This window comes from Pteronotus mesoamericanus, unplaced genomic scaffold, assembly GCF_021234165.1.
Source record: "Pteronotus mesoamericanus isolate MK-2021 breed Mesoamerican mustached bat unplaced genomic scaffold, CSHL_Meso_final contig_94, whole genome shotgun sequence".
Taxonomy (NCBI): Eukaryota; Metazoa; Chordata; class Mammalia; order Chiroptera; family Mormoopidae; genus Pteronotus; species Pteronotus mesoamericanus.
In genome coordinates this window covers 30255897-30271854 of record NW_026555285.1, presented here as the reverse complement: position 1 = coordinate 30271854, position 15958 = coordinate 30255897, and the positions used below count along the sequence as shown (strand labels likewise).

General features: G+C 43.7%; 1 protein-coding gene across 3 annotated transcripts in view; it reads right to left on the bottom strand.

Moving 5' to 3' along the window:
* The window catches only part of LMO7 (LIM domain 7), a 205716-nt gene extending 191345 nt beyond the window's left edge, over positions 1-14371 (bottom strand). Inside the window, exon 1 of one of the 3 annotated variants that reach the window (XM_054586443.1) lies at positions 14180-14371. In XM_054586443.1, coding sequence (XP_054442418.1) covers positions 14180-14239 — 60 coding nt within the window. In that variant the 5' untranslated portion in view covers positions 14240-14371. The remainder of the gene's footprint in view (positions 1-14179) is intronic. The other 2 variants (XM_054586444.1, XM_054586445.1) reach the window with 2 other exon arrangements.
* Between the last annotated feature and the right edge of the window lie 1587 nt (positions 14372-15958).

The window sequence follows — 15958 nt, the reverse complement described above, 5'->3', positions numbered from 1 at the left end:
TTAGAAATAATGTTTTATATCCTTTTTTATTAGCATCTGTTTCCAGATTAATATGACTTTAAGCTTCACAGAGTCAGTAACTCAAACTAAGACACACATATTCTAAACATTAAAAACAAAGTATCTTCACCAAATTATTATCAGCTAAAAACCCTGGTGACAGAAGTCACATTTTCCCTGTTTAAAAGAGAGGAAGTAAATTCAGAAGATTAAGGTAACTTCCAGACAATCTTTAGCACATCAAGCTCACAGATTTCGAAAACATAGTTGAGTGCTTCAACTTTACTACTTTATATAGCAGACCACAATGATTTTTTTTTTCCAGACCCCTGTCCTAAAGTATATTTCCCTTACATCTCCAGGGCTTGTACTTCTAATACATCTAATAATGCAGGCTGGAGGTAGGGAACGACTTTGTTAACTCAGCTGAAGAGAATATTGATTTCTTGCTAACTTCTCTTACCTGTTCTCTCCTGGTGCATCTGCCCTACACTAAGACTTTCCAGAAGAATTTTCTTAAGCTTGGTTTGGCTCTCATACTGACACTCCAAAGATGAATTTCGAACAAATGAGAGAGTGCTCTCTCTCCAAATTCAATGGCCTTGTTCCCATTTCTTTCCCCTTGATCACTTCTTCCAGTCCTGGACACTGTTGATAATCCCCTTCCCACCTTTCACAAAACAAAGGGTCCCTCCGGGATCTCTAACCCATTCCTGGTTTCCTGCCTAGCTCTTTGACATGACCTCCCTTTCCTCTTCCCGTCCTCTTAACAGAAGACATTCCCAAGGTTAAGTCTTTGTTCCTCTCTCTCTCTGCTATGGTCTTTTCCCTTCGCTGACCCATGTTGTCCCATGGGTTCCAACGTCACCTGATATGGCAAATACAGGGGGAAAAAAATCAAAAGGTCTTTGTCTACAATTTGGTCCTGTAATTCTCATTACCTTCAAATAAGCACCTTCCACGCTAAGTAGACCTCTAGCTTCATCGTCCTGTCAACAGGATAATCCAAGGATGCTCGCTCATGCTAGAACCACCTCTACGCAATGAAATGCCCTCCACATTACTTCCCACCTATCGTCTTTCTCGCCCAGCTCAAAAAGGATCTTCTCTAGTAACTTCCAAAGGCTTTTCCCATCCTCAAACTGCCTGCAGATTTGCTGTGCAATGTTTCCATTTTTACTGCACGCTGCCCTGTGACTCTCGGCTCCCTGTCCGGACAAGCCACAGAAAGGACCACCACACCAAGTGTCCTCACGAGTCCCTTCGTCACCACACACACTGCCTCTAAGCTCATCAACACCCGATAGCAGGAAGTTACTCTTACCTTCGTGTGAATTTACGCTGCATTTTATATAAAGTCTAAGCACTCTCCCATGCTTTGTAATAACTTATCCCCAATCTTGAAATAAGAAAAATGGAGAGACGCAGAAGCAACACACAGAAGAGCTAATCGCACAACGGGGTCTGTGTGCCAAAACAGCAGGTACAACCATAAAGGAGGGCGCGAAACAGAGGAAGGTAAATGGGGTGGTGAGCTTGAGTTTTTCCGTTAGAAAAATCTAACTTCAAATGCCAGTCCTGTCAGTGCCGGCTGTGTGGGGCTGGGAAAGCCACAGCTTTTCTGGGCCACTCTTTTCTCACCTGTAAAAAACATACATATTTATGAAAAGAACAGTATCACTCCATTCATATGACAGCTAGGAAGAATAGCTTTTCAAAAAACAAATTAAGAGAATGTTAGTTTTCATCAGAACAGAGAAGGAGTTTCATCTTCCCTTTTTCCCTCAATTGTGAACAAAGCTCTTCGACAGCCTCCACTCCTCAGTTTTTTGAGCCATTTCAGCGTGATTCCTGGAAAAGAGGTCTAAGCAGCAGCGCTTGGAAGTCTGAGGTAGGTCCGTGATGTTTGAGTTGGGGCAGAGGGAAGGCACGTTCCTGTTCTCACATTTCCAATCATTTCCTTTTATTTCTAATCAGGGTAAAGTCATTTCTTGCTTCTCTGTCTCTGATTAGCAGCTAGGCATCATCCCTGCTCAAGCCAGAGCTCACAATCAGAGAGCTATAAGACTAATTCCCAGTGTATGTCCCCAGTGCAGAATATTCAGCTAAGGAGACTCACCTTCAAATTTTCTGGGATGTTTATTATCTTATGATACTTGTTTACCCTTGGGCATCTTTATAATGAGATGAACAAAGTCCATTTCTCATGGTTTAAGCTTGCTTTTTTTAAAAATGTGCTTTAAACATAATCTAGAACTGAATTTGAGGGAGAAGAAAAACCCTAATATAACAAAACCAACTTCTCTGGGTGCATGAAGCACAGCCAGAAAGACAGCCATGTCACATGGATAAAAAGATTTCAAGTATAAAGAATTAAAAGACATTTGTTCGTTCACTCATTTGTTTATCCAACGAACATAAATCGAGTGTTACTAAACAGCTGGCGCTATGGAAGGCTTGAAAGCTAATTAAGTCCTTGCTCATAAGCACGTATTTTCTAGCGTGAATAACAACCAAATTTTTAAAAAATGAATATATGTGTGTGTGTGTGTGTGTATGTGTATGTGCATGTGTGTGTGTGTGTGTGTATAAAATACAAAAGCCAAGTAATGACAAGTGCTATGAAATATAAGAGTATAGAATGACAAGGGTGGTTATTTTACAGGGAGGGGGCAGAAGAGGAGGAGGTATCATTTAAGCTGAGGTCTGCATAAGTGAGAAAAAAATGTATTCAGCAAGAAGGCTCTAAACTAAAAATCTTCTTCGTACATTTGAGGACCAGCAGGAAGTCAGTATGACCTGCGCAAGGTAAGCAAGGTGAAGAGTGCGGGCAGAGATGATACACAGAAGCAGGGGATGGCTCCTGGTTTAACCATTCAGATTTTATTCTCAATGTAACTGGCAGCCATTGTGGGGGTCGGGGGAGAAAAAAGCTGGATGCATAATCTCTGGTTTGCATTTCCAAAGAGGAATCTGGCTGTTACTTCGGAAGCAGGGAAGCCATAGTGGATATCACAAGAAGTGGTCAGACTCTGGACATATTTGAAGATAGAGCCTACTGGATTTCTTGACAGACTGGATGGGGCATATGACAGAAAAAAGACAATAATGACTTCAAAGTTGGGGACCTGAGCAAGAGGCTGAACGGTGGTGCCATGTACTAAGATGGGAAACACTGGGGGTATGAGCAGGTAGACAGCAGGGAGGGGAAGGAACTAAGAGTAATTTTACACAAAGTGTGACGTGCCTATTTAACCTATGATTGGAAATCTCTAGTGCAGCAATTTTCAGCCAGTGTGCTGCGAGAATTTTTAAAACATGCAACACCTGACTATTTAGTCAGGGGCACTGACCTCTTTTCCCTTAGATTGTCAAATATAAAAATGACAACAGCCAACATAATAATAGCCATCTGGTGTGAATGAATCAAAATTATACCTATTTTTTGTCAGATCAGCAACGAATACATTTTTTTGTGTGCCAGAGAATTTTAGTAATCAGTTTGTGTGCACCATGGGATTTTCATCTTATGGCACCTCATGCCACCTCATGGCACTCATAAACTAAAGGGATGAAAATGACTGATTTAGTAGAAAATTTATGAGTCTAGAGGCCAGGAATACAAATATGGAAGTCATCAGCAAACAGAAGGCGCATAAAGCTATGGATCTGATAATACCTGCTAAATGGAGCTTGTGGATAGAGAAGAGAAGACACGGGAAGATGAGCCCAGGCATACTCTAATATTTACTGATCACAATAATTAGAAGGATTCAGCAAAGTAAAATCAGAAACATCAAGTAAAATGGAAGAAAAATCCAGAGGGCAACTGAAGGAAATATTTCAAGAAGGAAAGTGGGACCAACTGCATCTGCGGCTGCTGATGGACTGACAATATCTTCCCTGGACAAAAGTTCCAAATTAATCATGTGCCACTTAAGAAGTAAAGGCAAAATATTTGCTTATGTTTTTTTTCTTCCTCAGGTAGAATGAAAGACAAACAAGAAAAATAGAACCAGAGACGTGGAAATAAGGAACAATCTGACAGTGACCAGAGGGCAGGGGGAGGAGAGAGAACGAGGGAGAGAAGGGGAAGGGTCTAGTCAAGAAACTTGTATAAAGGACCCATGGACATGGACAACAGGGTGGGGACTGACTGCGGGAGCGGGGGAGGGGTGCTGGGGGAGAGCAACGGGAAAATTGGGATAACTGTAATCGAGCAACACTAAAAAATTAATTTTTTTAAAAAGCCTAATGAGAAAGAATTCTAGAATCAAAGTTTATCATGAGGTTCACAATGACTGCACTTCCTTTGGATATTAGAAAATGGTAGTGTAAGAAAATAGTTCAGATATTTTCTTCCCAGCTCAGACACGTAGGTCAAATTTCAATCTAATCAAGAAGGCAAAATATTTGATTATGCTCTTTGCCTCAGTACATACATGTCTGAAATTCTAACAAGAAAGTATCCTCATCAAAAGCTTGACATATATTTTGAGAACACTGTACAATAATAGTCTGTAGAATTTTTGCTAAGCCATGGACTACTAGGCCATATAAGAAAAGAAACTGAGCCCTGCCAGCATGGCTCAGATGGTTGGGTGTCAGATGGTTGGGTACTACAAGGGAAGGGTCACCAGTTCGATTCCCGGTCAGAGCACATACCTGGGTCTTGGACCTGGTCCCTGGTTGGGGATGTGTGAGACTCAACCAATGGATGTTTCTATCCCTCTCTTTTTCCTTCCCTTCCCCTCCCTCTAAATAAATAAATAAAATCTTAAAAAAGGAAAGAAACTGATAGTTTTATAAATTGTATCAATATAGGAGAAACTGGTTAAATTAAATTTATCTCCTACTCCAGCTCAAAATATAACTCAGTGTCACCATATAAAAATACTTCCCTTTTATAATGCTTTAAATGGTTTATTGAGCACTCATCCATTCATTTAGATACACATAACCCATAAATCTGAAGTTTGCAATTGCTTAAGAGTATCGGCAGTTCTGTAGCTTATATAATAATTGATCATCATGTGCCCTCCGGGCACTAGCATCACGAGAGGAAACCTGTTGCAGTGTGCAGGACTAGTCAAAAATGGAAAAGAGCTAATCTTACAGCTTTGGATGGAATGAGGACTAATCGTCTATTCTTTTCTTGACTTATAAATCCTCTACCACGATTTACTGACCAGTGCCACTCAGCCAGGCAGGAGAGGACACTGATTAAGAGGTAAGGCTATGGAGTCAAACTGTCTGGGTTCAAATCCCCAATTACCACTTACTAGTTCCAGTGCTTCCTTGAACAAATTATTTTACCTCTCATATTCCTTCGTTGCAAGAGTATGTGTGTATAATGCGCTTGCCACATGTCTGGCACATGGCAGAGAGAAAAAATGCTAGTTGCTTCAATTGTCAGTTACCTTCTTTTGTAAAACCTTTCCTGGTAGGTATCTCACTATTCGAGTCAGCTGGTATAGGATAGCTCTTTATTTATAGAAGGTTTTCCAAATAGAAAGCCTCACTATAACCAACCAGTGATTACTAGTTCTGCCCACTGGGCCCACACAAAATTTCTCTAACCTCTCTCCTTACGAAAATTCCCACTGTACTTGAAGACAAGATATAATGTCTGGTGCTATAGAACTTCATCTAAACTTACTCAAGCACCAATTGAGCATCCTATATACAGAAATTAGCAGTTATCAAGCAACACATCAGGGAGGATTTTACAATCTGGAAAGGCTCTTTAGGGACTAAGTTGGGATTCATTTATAGAATTTGCTAATGTCCGTCTCCTTAGAGCCAAGTGGCAGACTGAGTGCATTAAGTCTGTTCTCAAAGTTGTGCATATGTGACAGTCGTTATCATTATGAGCTCTGAGTATAGCAAAAGCATTTTTAAAGAAACACACCCAATAATTATCTTCAGAAACTAAAGCATAAGCACAGGTATGCATAATTTTTCATTTCCTCGGGCTCAAATATAGGTGTGACAGTTAACAGTCTTAGGGAAATATGCAAACATCAATCATTAGGTTTGCCAAAAAGTCCATTTAGTTTCTTCCATACAATAAAAGGCACATTTTTTCATTTTCACCAATAACCTTATTGATTTGGGTATTTTGAGTATGCCGGCTCTCTCCTGCTATTGGGGCTTCTAGAAGGTAGCGGCCAGGGGTGCTGCTAAACATCTTCCAAGGCATAAGACAGCCCCACAGCAAAGAATTATTTGGCCAAAATGTCAATAGTATCAGGAAACTTCGGAAACCACTTTCAACATGTTCAATCAGTCACAGCTCCTTCCCCATACACCACACAAATCCTTTTTTTTTTTTTGCATTCGTTGTGTTTTTACCTTTCTTGAAATAATAAAGTATAATACGCCAAAAATGTGTATTTTCTTCCATTTTCAATATTAACATGGCTGCACAAAAATTCACCAATTTTGGTAAGTTTCTTTTTCAATGCACACTGATGACTGCTATCACAATACAATTTAACAGAATTATTTCAAATGAAGTTCAAGGCAACTAAACACTACTAAAGCCATCACATGGAAAAAATGTAAGAGACTTTTTGGCCAACCCAGTAAATAAGCCAACCTTTTTGACTGGACACAAAACACTGATTCCTTCCACGGGCACTGAGAACTCTGTCAGGGACTGCAGGACACTGGAACGGCACAGGCGGCTCAATCGCAGGTGGTAATGGGTAAAACAGTTCACCCCACAAAGTCTACTTTCTCTAAACTAGAAAAATCAGGCAAAGTTGTTGACGTTGCTTTGCATTTCTTAACACTCTCATAACACCTGCTTTTCTAGAACTCAAATGCTGTTACAGTGAGAAGGAGTTTAAAAAGGGAAACAAAACAAACAAACAAGCAAAATAGAACCAGAGGTAGAGCAACATGGAACAGAATGGCAGCTGTCAGAGGGGAGGAGTGTGCCGTGGGAACTGGTGGAATAAGGTGAAGGGATTAGCAAGGAGCACGTATGAAGGACCCATGGACATGGACAATGTGTGGGGACTGCCTGAGGGAGCTGGCAGTGGAGCTGGGTGGAGGGAGGCACGGGGGAAAAGTTGGGACAACTGTAATAGCATAAACAATAAAATATTTAAACAATGAAGATGAAAAAGGAAGGGGGAAGTAAAAGGAACCAGCTAGTCCCAACTGCAGTTCCTCACGAGTCAAAAGCTCTCTCGGCAGCGAGAGGGACAGCGCTAGAGCTCTGCACAGAGGAACAGGAGCCAAACGAACTGAGTAAGTCAGCACGCAACCTGCCACACCCTCAGGGCACTATTCCTCTCAGCCTAGGAGAAGCAGGTGCAGAAACATGGAACAGACATGACAGCGAACAGAGGGAAGGGCAGAAGGGGATAATGGTGGAAAGAAGGGGAAGGGACTGGTTAAGGAACATGTACGAAGGAATGCCCCATTGACGTGTGGGGACTGACTGTGGGAGTGGGGGGCGGGGTGGGTGCCGGCGGGCAACAGGGGAAAATTGGGACAAGTGTAATAGGATAGCAGTAAATAAATGATTAAAGTTTTTAAAAAGAATGTCTAGGCTTTACAAATAGATGAAGAAACATCAAGGTGCTCTGCTTCCTCAAAATGGCCAACTGATCCATTCTCTAGCTCATCATTTTGTTGAGAATTCCAAAGGTTTATCTCCAAACAAGCCATAACAAAAAACAAGACAACCCAGGGGGCACTCCTTAAGGCCCCTACATATCCATGACCTTGGAGACTCCCCTAAGCAGGCCAGGGTCCTCCTGATCCTTTTGAGACCACATTTAGAGGGGACAGGATATTCACTGTATAAGCTTCATCCTTCCTCAATGGGGGAAACCCAAATAAGTCATCTGTTAATAAATGCTTAGTATCATTAGCGATCTGACAAACAGTAGGACATTATGAATCTTTCATCTATTTATCTGGAGGGAAAATGCAAATGACAATTTTTCAATTTGATCCAGTATCTGGAGAAGCTGGGGCCCTCTACCCCTGTTCATGGTTGCAAAGTAGTACAAAGCTCTCAGAAGGTAACTTGGTAATATGTATGAAGAACCAGAACACCGTTCATCCCCTTTGGCCCAGCTAGTCCACTTCTCTAACTGGTTCAAGGACACTCTGTTTTATTAAAAGTGCCAGTTCTTTGTACTGTCCTATACTTTAAAAGAGGTCCATTTTCAGTTTTCAATGTACCCATACACGGAAGGATCCAGAATGACTGACAGTGTACTGGAAACCTCCCTGTTCCTCAGGAAATACCTTGACGATCTGTTTACACTTCCCAGAGTCAGACTGTTCTAACGGCATCCCTGCCCTGGTTTCTATTTGTCTGGATCAGTTCCTCTCCACGAGGATTTTATAAACTCCCTCCCCTCCTGTCCTAGGATCCTTTCTTAGTTACCAACTAAAGATATGTTCAAGAAATAGTAAAATGTTGTATTAAAAAAAGGAACAAATGAACATTTTATGGCTGTTCAAAAGTACCCTGAGAAGTCTATGATGCTAGGAATCAGAAGAGCGGTTGCCTATGAGAGGTGAAGCCTGATTGTCCATCTGGAAGGAAACCTTCCTGCGTAATAAGAGTGTTTTGTGTCTCGATTGGGGTACTGGTTACCCGAGTATGTACATTTGACAAAACTCCTGCAAATGTGCACTTAAAACCTATGCATTTCACTGCATAGAAACATTACCTAAGCAAAAATAAACTACTCTGAAAATTCCTGAAAGTTGTGCTGAATGCAACTTCAAGTCTCCCAACTAGTTATCAAGGCACCACGTCAGAGCCCATTGGGCAGAAGTGTGAGCCCCACTCCAGCCTCCACTCCAGCCTCCCTTCCAGCGCGGCGCCTCTGGGCGCCTGCCTGACGCACCCGGCCGACTCAGGCTGCCCTAGACCCCATCACCACGTGCTGTGCGAACTCCCATTATGCCAAGTACTGACTTCAAAGCTGTATTTTTAAATGTTGTTAAAGCTACAGTCTTTTGATCAGGCACCATGCCAAAACCTCCAGCAAAAGATAAGGTACTGGTCCTGCCTTCAGTTAGTCCACAGTCTAATACGGAAAAAAAAAAAATAGACAGAAGGACACCACAGAGCACAAAAAGAGAGGTTTACACGAGCAATGAAGAAGGGGAAGGAATGGGTGGCAGGGAAGGTTTGGTGGTTCAGAAAACGCTTCACGTAAGGGTTGACTTTAGCCCAGGTGTGGAGGAACGAAGAGCAGTAATGGGTACCAAGTGAACGAGGCAGAAGGAATGGCTGATGCCCAGCAGCATGGAGGGGAGACAACGGCACGCTGCGCATGAGGGAACAACGCGATGACCGGGGCGCGCTAATGGCCTGCCGCCGGCATCTCGTTTAACCGGCACAACCACCATGGGGGGTTGAAAGAAGAAAACTGGGGCCCACAGCGGTTACATAGCAGAACCAGGACTTAAACAAGGACTTGACTCCAAAACTGTGCTTCCTCCCTCTTTTCTTCTTCAGTTTTGTTGAGATATAATTGACATACAGCTCTGTGTGAGGTTGAGGTGTTCAGCATAATGAGTTGACATACATATATCGTGCAATGATTCACCACAATAAGTTTCGTTAATGCCCATCATCTCCTCCTGTAGTTACCAAAAAAACTTATTTTCCTTATGATGAAAACTTTTCGAATCTACTCTCCTAGTACTGTTCAAATACACCATACAGCACTGTTAACTGTGGTCACCCTCAGTAGGCTGAAGGAGGTCAAAAGGTACAAATTTCCAGTTAAAACATAAATTAGTAGGGGGTATGTAACGTACAAAACTGTGCTCTTAAAGCTCCATGATATTTGGCAACTACACAAACAGTTATGGAGAAAATAACCCCAAAATATAGAGAGATATATAGGCAGAGACCAGATTATAAAGGATTGTGAATGCTATACTTCACAGCAGTATGTAAGGACTGTAGACTTTAAAATCTCACAAGTTCCCAGAAAACAAGAACAACAAGATCAGATTTGTATTTCAAAAACATTTTGACTGCTACGGCTAGTACAGGAATTGCTTTCTAACATATAAAACATTTAACAAATTTTTACCATCTTAGAATTTTCAGATTTACTGTTAATTGAAATTTAGATATAATTACCAAAAAAGCTCCTATGAATTCAGTAACATTTTCAAATGAATGTTTCCATTACTCTACACCAACCTTTCTCATCTAATGGCACACATAAACTAATTATTAAATTCTGCAGCACACCAAAAAATGTATTTCTTGCAGCTCTGAAAAAAAAATAAGTGTAATTTTGATTCATTCACACCTGACAGCTATTGTGTTGCCTGCTGTCATTTTTTTATTTGACAAAAATAAAAATTCTTAAAAATTCTTGCAGCACACCAGTTGAAAATTGCTGCTCTATATACACCTGGAAAGCAACGGTATAAATCCACGAGAGCTTCATCTACACACAACACTGGCATGCACTGAGGATCCATGTGCACCATGCAAACCCTTTCAGACTAGATCACTAGTAGAAGGGATGCAGTTTGGAGAAAGAGAGAAACCACTTGGAAGGATTTTGCCTAGAACAACGGGGTACCCGCTAAGTACACAGTTCTTTAACAGTTCAGCATCAAAGGTAAGCATAGGTGGTGACCAGCACACCTTGAAAGGACAAAACTGGGGGCAGGTGGAGAAACAGAGCAGCTGGAAGCAACTAGGGAAGGACTCATATTCTGGTGCCAGGCATGGCAATGAGCTCTGTTGGCATCTCTTCGGCCCTTCTACAAGGTGACAGTGATACTAAAGCATCAAACTCAGAGATAAGAGGAAGAGCAGGTGAGCTGGGAGGTGGTGAATTAAGTTAGCCTCTTCTGCTCCAGTCATGAATATTATTACTGTACTTAAACCTCAACCTAGAGAGGTATGTTAACTCACAGACTGGAAATTGCTGACCAACCAACACAGTGAGCCACATACCCAGTTTCCAATCTCACTGGTATTTTGACTGATTACTCCAAGACATTTTAATGTCCCAAAACAGAGAGACCGAGGAAACTATTAGTTATAGAAAATTCAAAGGTGCTGCAGAAAATGACTAAAATTAGAGGGTCCAGGCTGCATTTTCTACCACTTTATCACCCACTCCATGATTTAGAATCAAGCTTCCCCTCTGCCTTTGCCTTCAAACCATTATATTATTTGGTTTTAAACCAGTGTTTAATCATAAACCAGCTCTGCTACATTATTAATATTCCAAACAGCATTTCTAACCAGATAATATCCAAGATCATTATGTTGAATTACCTTAAAGAGTGGCATTCCTGCATTTGTTTAAATTGGAAAATTAAACTAACCAGAAGTTAAGTATAGTTATACTCCAAAGAATCTAAGTATAATTTGAAATAAATAAAGAGTCATAAAATGATAGTAATTGGCAGAATAACAACCACTAGCCCTCATCTCACCCTTTCTCCTCCCCCTTCCACAATAAAATAAACAAAACTTTAACTTTGATTGTGGCAATAATACATTAGCTATTCAAAGTCACAGATGGAGAGTGGCAATGGCAAGGACATAATGACATGGACTCTGGTCATCACTCAAAGTTTTACAAGGTGACTGGAGTTTCTTGACCTCGGGCTATTCAATGCTGCAGATGAGAATAAAGATAGCAGATTACATTATACATAATATACATGTTATATGATACACTATTATAATGCATGTATATATGTACCTGCACACACACACATGCATGAATGGCCCACATGCTTTACTTTATATAAAGGAAAGTATATCAGAAAGGAAAAATGGAGCAAGAATATTAACAGGCAGGAGAAAGATTTACACTATAGTCTTCCTTACTTTCCAAAATACTTAATAAAACACACTTTGAAACCAATATTTTATAGTCAGATTAGGGGTTCTCAGAGTTAAAGAGACTGTGGCAACCAGAGAGTCATTCCTCCTGCCTCTTTTGGCAAAAACAATGCTTTAAAGTATGTGCTTTGGTTGTAAAGGCAAAGCTAAGGAGACAAGTAAGTATGGACACTAAATGGAAATAAATAAACCAACCTAAGAGGGAACACACTGCTGTTAGAGTCCCCAGAGTATACTGAAGTGTATGTACATATATAAGTCCATTTAGTCACATGTCTGCAAGGAACATACTGCCTTGCTCCGTGGGGCACTAAAAAAAAAAAAATCACTTAATTATAGTTTCATTAATTATATTAAAATCATATATCAAAACCTTTAGAAAGATTTAGCTCTCTGCTAATGATAAACAAAACACGCTAATTACTATAAAACACTTTTAGATGGAGTGGGATGGGAGTGGGAAGAGGAGCATGTTTACCATGCACTATTATAGCTTTTATCACAAAACACTTCCCCAACTTTATTAGATACAAACTTCTCACAGAAATCCTACACAATTATGAGCAAGCTACAGTAAACAAGGAATTTTCAGGTTTTAAAAGTGTGCATACTAAAAAAGAAAAGGGTGTGAAATCATCCATATGCACAGATTTTTCTGAAGCAAACACAGGACATGCAGGTACACACTCCACACAGGAGCCACATATGATCAAAAAAGTCCCCATATTTCTGTGCTTCTCCCCCCTTCCATCCCCAACACTCAAACACAAAAGGACATTTTAATTTCTTTCCTAAAATGATGCAGAACAAACACAACGAATGGAAAATTACCTTTGGAAGCCCTGGCTTTTCAAAGTTTATGAATGAGGGAAGTTATTTCTCTTAACTACATTGCTGGAATTTTTCCACTCTCATTTCAATTCAAAATACAGCGTTTATTCTCCCAGTCTCCCATGCCCTTCCCTCACACCTTTCTAAGTCACCTTCAGACTAGCTCAAAGTCTCAGTCCAAAAGAGACACCAAAAGTGAACTTTTTAGACGCCCCCTACTGCCTTGTGGGCAATGCTACTCACATTTCACCTTCCCTTATTGAGAGTAGAAACTGTAACGTTGAAAGTTTATTTATTTTTTCAACCTATACACATATCGTTCTTTAAGGATAAATGAATCATTTTAAAGAGTTTGCTTTGGGATTCTTGAAACATGTTTTTCCACAGAACAACCTTTAAACCTAAATTTAATTTTTAAATACTTTAAGCCATATTTAAATGTGAATTAATGGAATATGCATTATTAAATTTGAACTAAATACGACTAAGCCAACACCTGGCATCGATAACCCCTCAGTGACTGCAAGGCCGGGGCAGGCAACACTTCTCCAACAAGCAAGTGTTCCCGATTCACATAGCCTGGGAAGACGTCTTCCGCGGCATTTAAAAAGTGGGGGTGGGGGGGGTATATGGGGGCTTAATGGTAATCGAAAAAATACAATAAAAAATTTAAAAAATGAAATAAAATAAAAGTCATCTTTTTCATCCAGTAGAGTAACGGCTAGAGGTCCTGCTGTTAACTTTCAACAGATGTTAACCCTAAGATGTTGATGAAGAAGGCTTTAAAAGACCATCTCCTTTCTTTTCTTTTCTTTCTTTCTTTTTTTTTTTTAAGGGGAGCTTGTCTCTGAGGCATAGCTGGGAAAGTAACACCCTTTCAGTGAGTGACCCCAGGATATCTGATCTCATCAATGCCTACTCCGGAGAAGTACAAGCCCTGACTTCCACCCCGGGCTCCGGAGGCTTCTTCGGAGGACACATCTCTGCGGGAGAGCCATAGGTTTGTAACCACCCACCCCCCATCCTGCCCTCCCACCCAACACACACTTAATATACACTGCCCGTGCAGGTATGTGTTGGGCATCTCCACTTCCAGCCACCCAAAGAAACCCACCCGAGGACCCTGGCCCGGCCCTGCCCCGCAGAGAGACGTCGGGACGTCCCGGTGCCTTCGCGGGCTCGTCCACAGGGATGCGCGATCCTCGAACCCGGAGGGCCAGCGCTCGACTCTGCCCTGGCAGAGGAGCTCTGGGGATGCCGACGAGGCCGTCGCGGGTAGGGCAGCGCAAAGCTTAGCGGGACGTTAAAAGAGAGAAGAAGCAGAGGTTGCAAAGTATACCCACGTGCACGCGCAAACTAGCCGGCCGCCACGCGCCCGCAAAGGTCCCGGGACGAGGCTAAGGCGCAGAGTGGCGGGGTCGCCCTCACCTCGCGACTCCCTCAAAGCCGTGCAAAATGGAGAGGAAAGGCACTCACCTCCACCCATCGTTGGGCTTCGGCGAACGCTACGGCGCAGTCGGCCTCGATCTCCTGCATCGCTTCCAGGACTAGGGGAAGAGTCGGGGAGAGAGACGCGTCGGGCGCGGGGAGTGGCAGGGGGTCCCACGCGCGCCTCGGCCGCCGCCCCGGCCTCTGCTCGGGCTGTGGGTCGCCCAGGTTCTCCCGCCCTTTGTTGCTCTCTGCAGCTCAGTAAGGTTTCGAACCCACAAGAACTTGAAGACGTGGCTGTCTCTAAACTCTTGAAAAGACCCCAGTTCCGCGAAGACACTGGCAGCGGAGCGGGGAATCGGTAGCGGTGCGCGGCACCGACTGCTGTTCGGACTTCAAAAGTCGCTGTGCTGCTGCCACCGCCCTCCCCGGAATGGCCCCGCCCCAGCCCACCCCGGGCCGCCCAGTCACCGCTTCCGTCCGCCCCCCTGCGACTCCCCCGGGCTCCCGGGCCGCCGCCGCCTTTGTGGTCAGACTGTCTGGGCCGGGGGATGCCACGGTCCGCCCGAGGCCGGGTCCCGGGCCACGCTCCCGCTCGCGCGCTGCCCAGGCGGACCGCAGCTCCGCCCCGAGGGGACGCTTCCCAGCGTCCGCATCCTCCGCCCGCCAGGCCGCCTTCCACCTCCCGCGGCCGCTGGAAGGGGCGCCCCCCGCGGCTCGAGGCCTCAGGGCCCGCCTGACATACCAGGAATAGCTGCACACAATTGCCCCTTTCCCGGCCAAGAAACTTCTGCGGGGCCACGCGGCGCAGCCCGGCTCGCCGCCCTCACCTGCGGCCCGACCCTCGGTGCGCAGCTGCTGCTCTCCCCGTGCCGAGCCCGCTGCTGCTGCTGCCGCCGCTGCTGCCGCCGCCTACGGGCCCCACCGCCAGGTGTGCGGCGGTCCCCAGCCCAAGCTCTCCGCCCCCTGCAGCCGCCCGGGCCCTCCTGGCGGCAGGTGAGGGTAGTGGCCTGGGCACAGGCCGCCCACTTCCCCCAGCCTGGGCCAGCCCTGCTCCTCCCTGCTTCCAGGTGGGTGAGATGAAGGTACATGCCCGTCTGCAAAGGGTTCGAGGGGAGGAGAACCTTGCTTTTCTCCCGCCCCTCGCCCACTCCTCCCAGGTGAGGCCACTGGACCGTCCTCGCCCTGACCGTCCAACGGGGCCCCCGCTACGGTTTGCGTACACTCACCAGCGGAGGGGACCGTATCCGGAGCGTCCCTAAGTAGCTTCACAGTGCTGGACGGAGTGAGTTACGGGGCTGGCTACCTTGGGTTCTTTTCACACACAAATCAGACCGAAAAGAACCTGCTCCCCTGTCTTGACTCCCTTGGGACCTCACTCAGTGCTACCGAAACCCTATCCGGCCCACATGTTAATGGCAGCAACTTCGGAGGAATATGAGAATGGATTCTTACTCCTTTAAGGGAAACAATCCTTTTTCTTTTATTTTCTTAGTTGATTGTGTACTCTTTATGATAAAAAAAAAAGCATCAAATATTTAATAATTGTTTACATTTTATCTTATTCATCACCTTTTCTGCTAAAGTTTTAAAGATAGTGTGATATTTCCTAAATATGACAATATACATCTCATTTTTTAAAAAATCATCATCTGAGGATTTTTTTTCATTGATATTAGAGAGAGAGAAATCCATCAGTTGCTGTCACCTCCAGTAGGTGCCCTACCGGTGATGGAACCTGAACCCGCAACCTAGGTATGTGCCGTGACAGAGGATCCAATCCACAGCCCTGTGGTGCACAGGGCGACGCTCCCAACTGAATGAGCC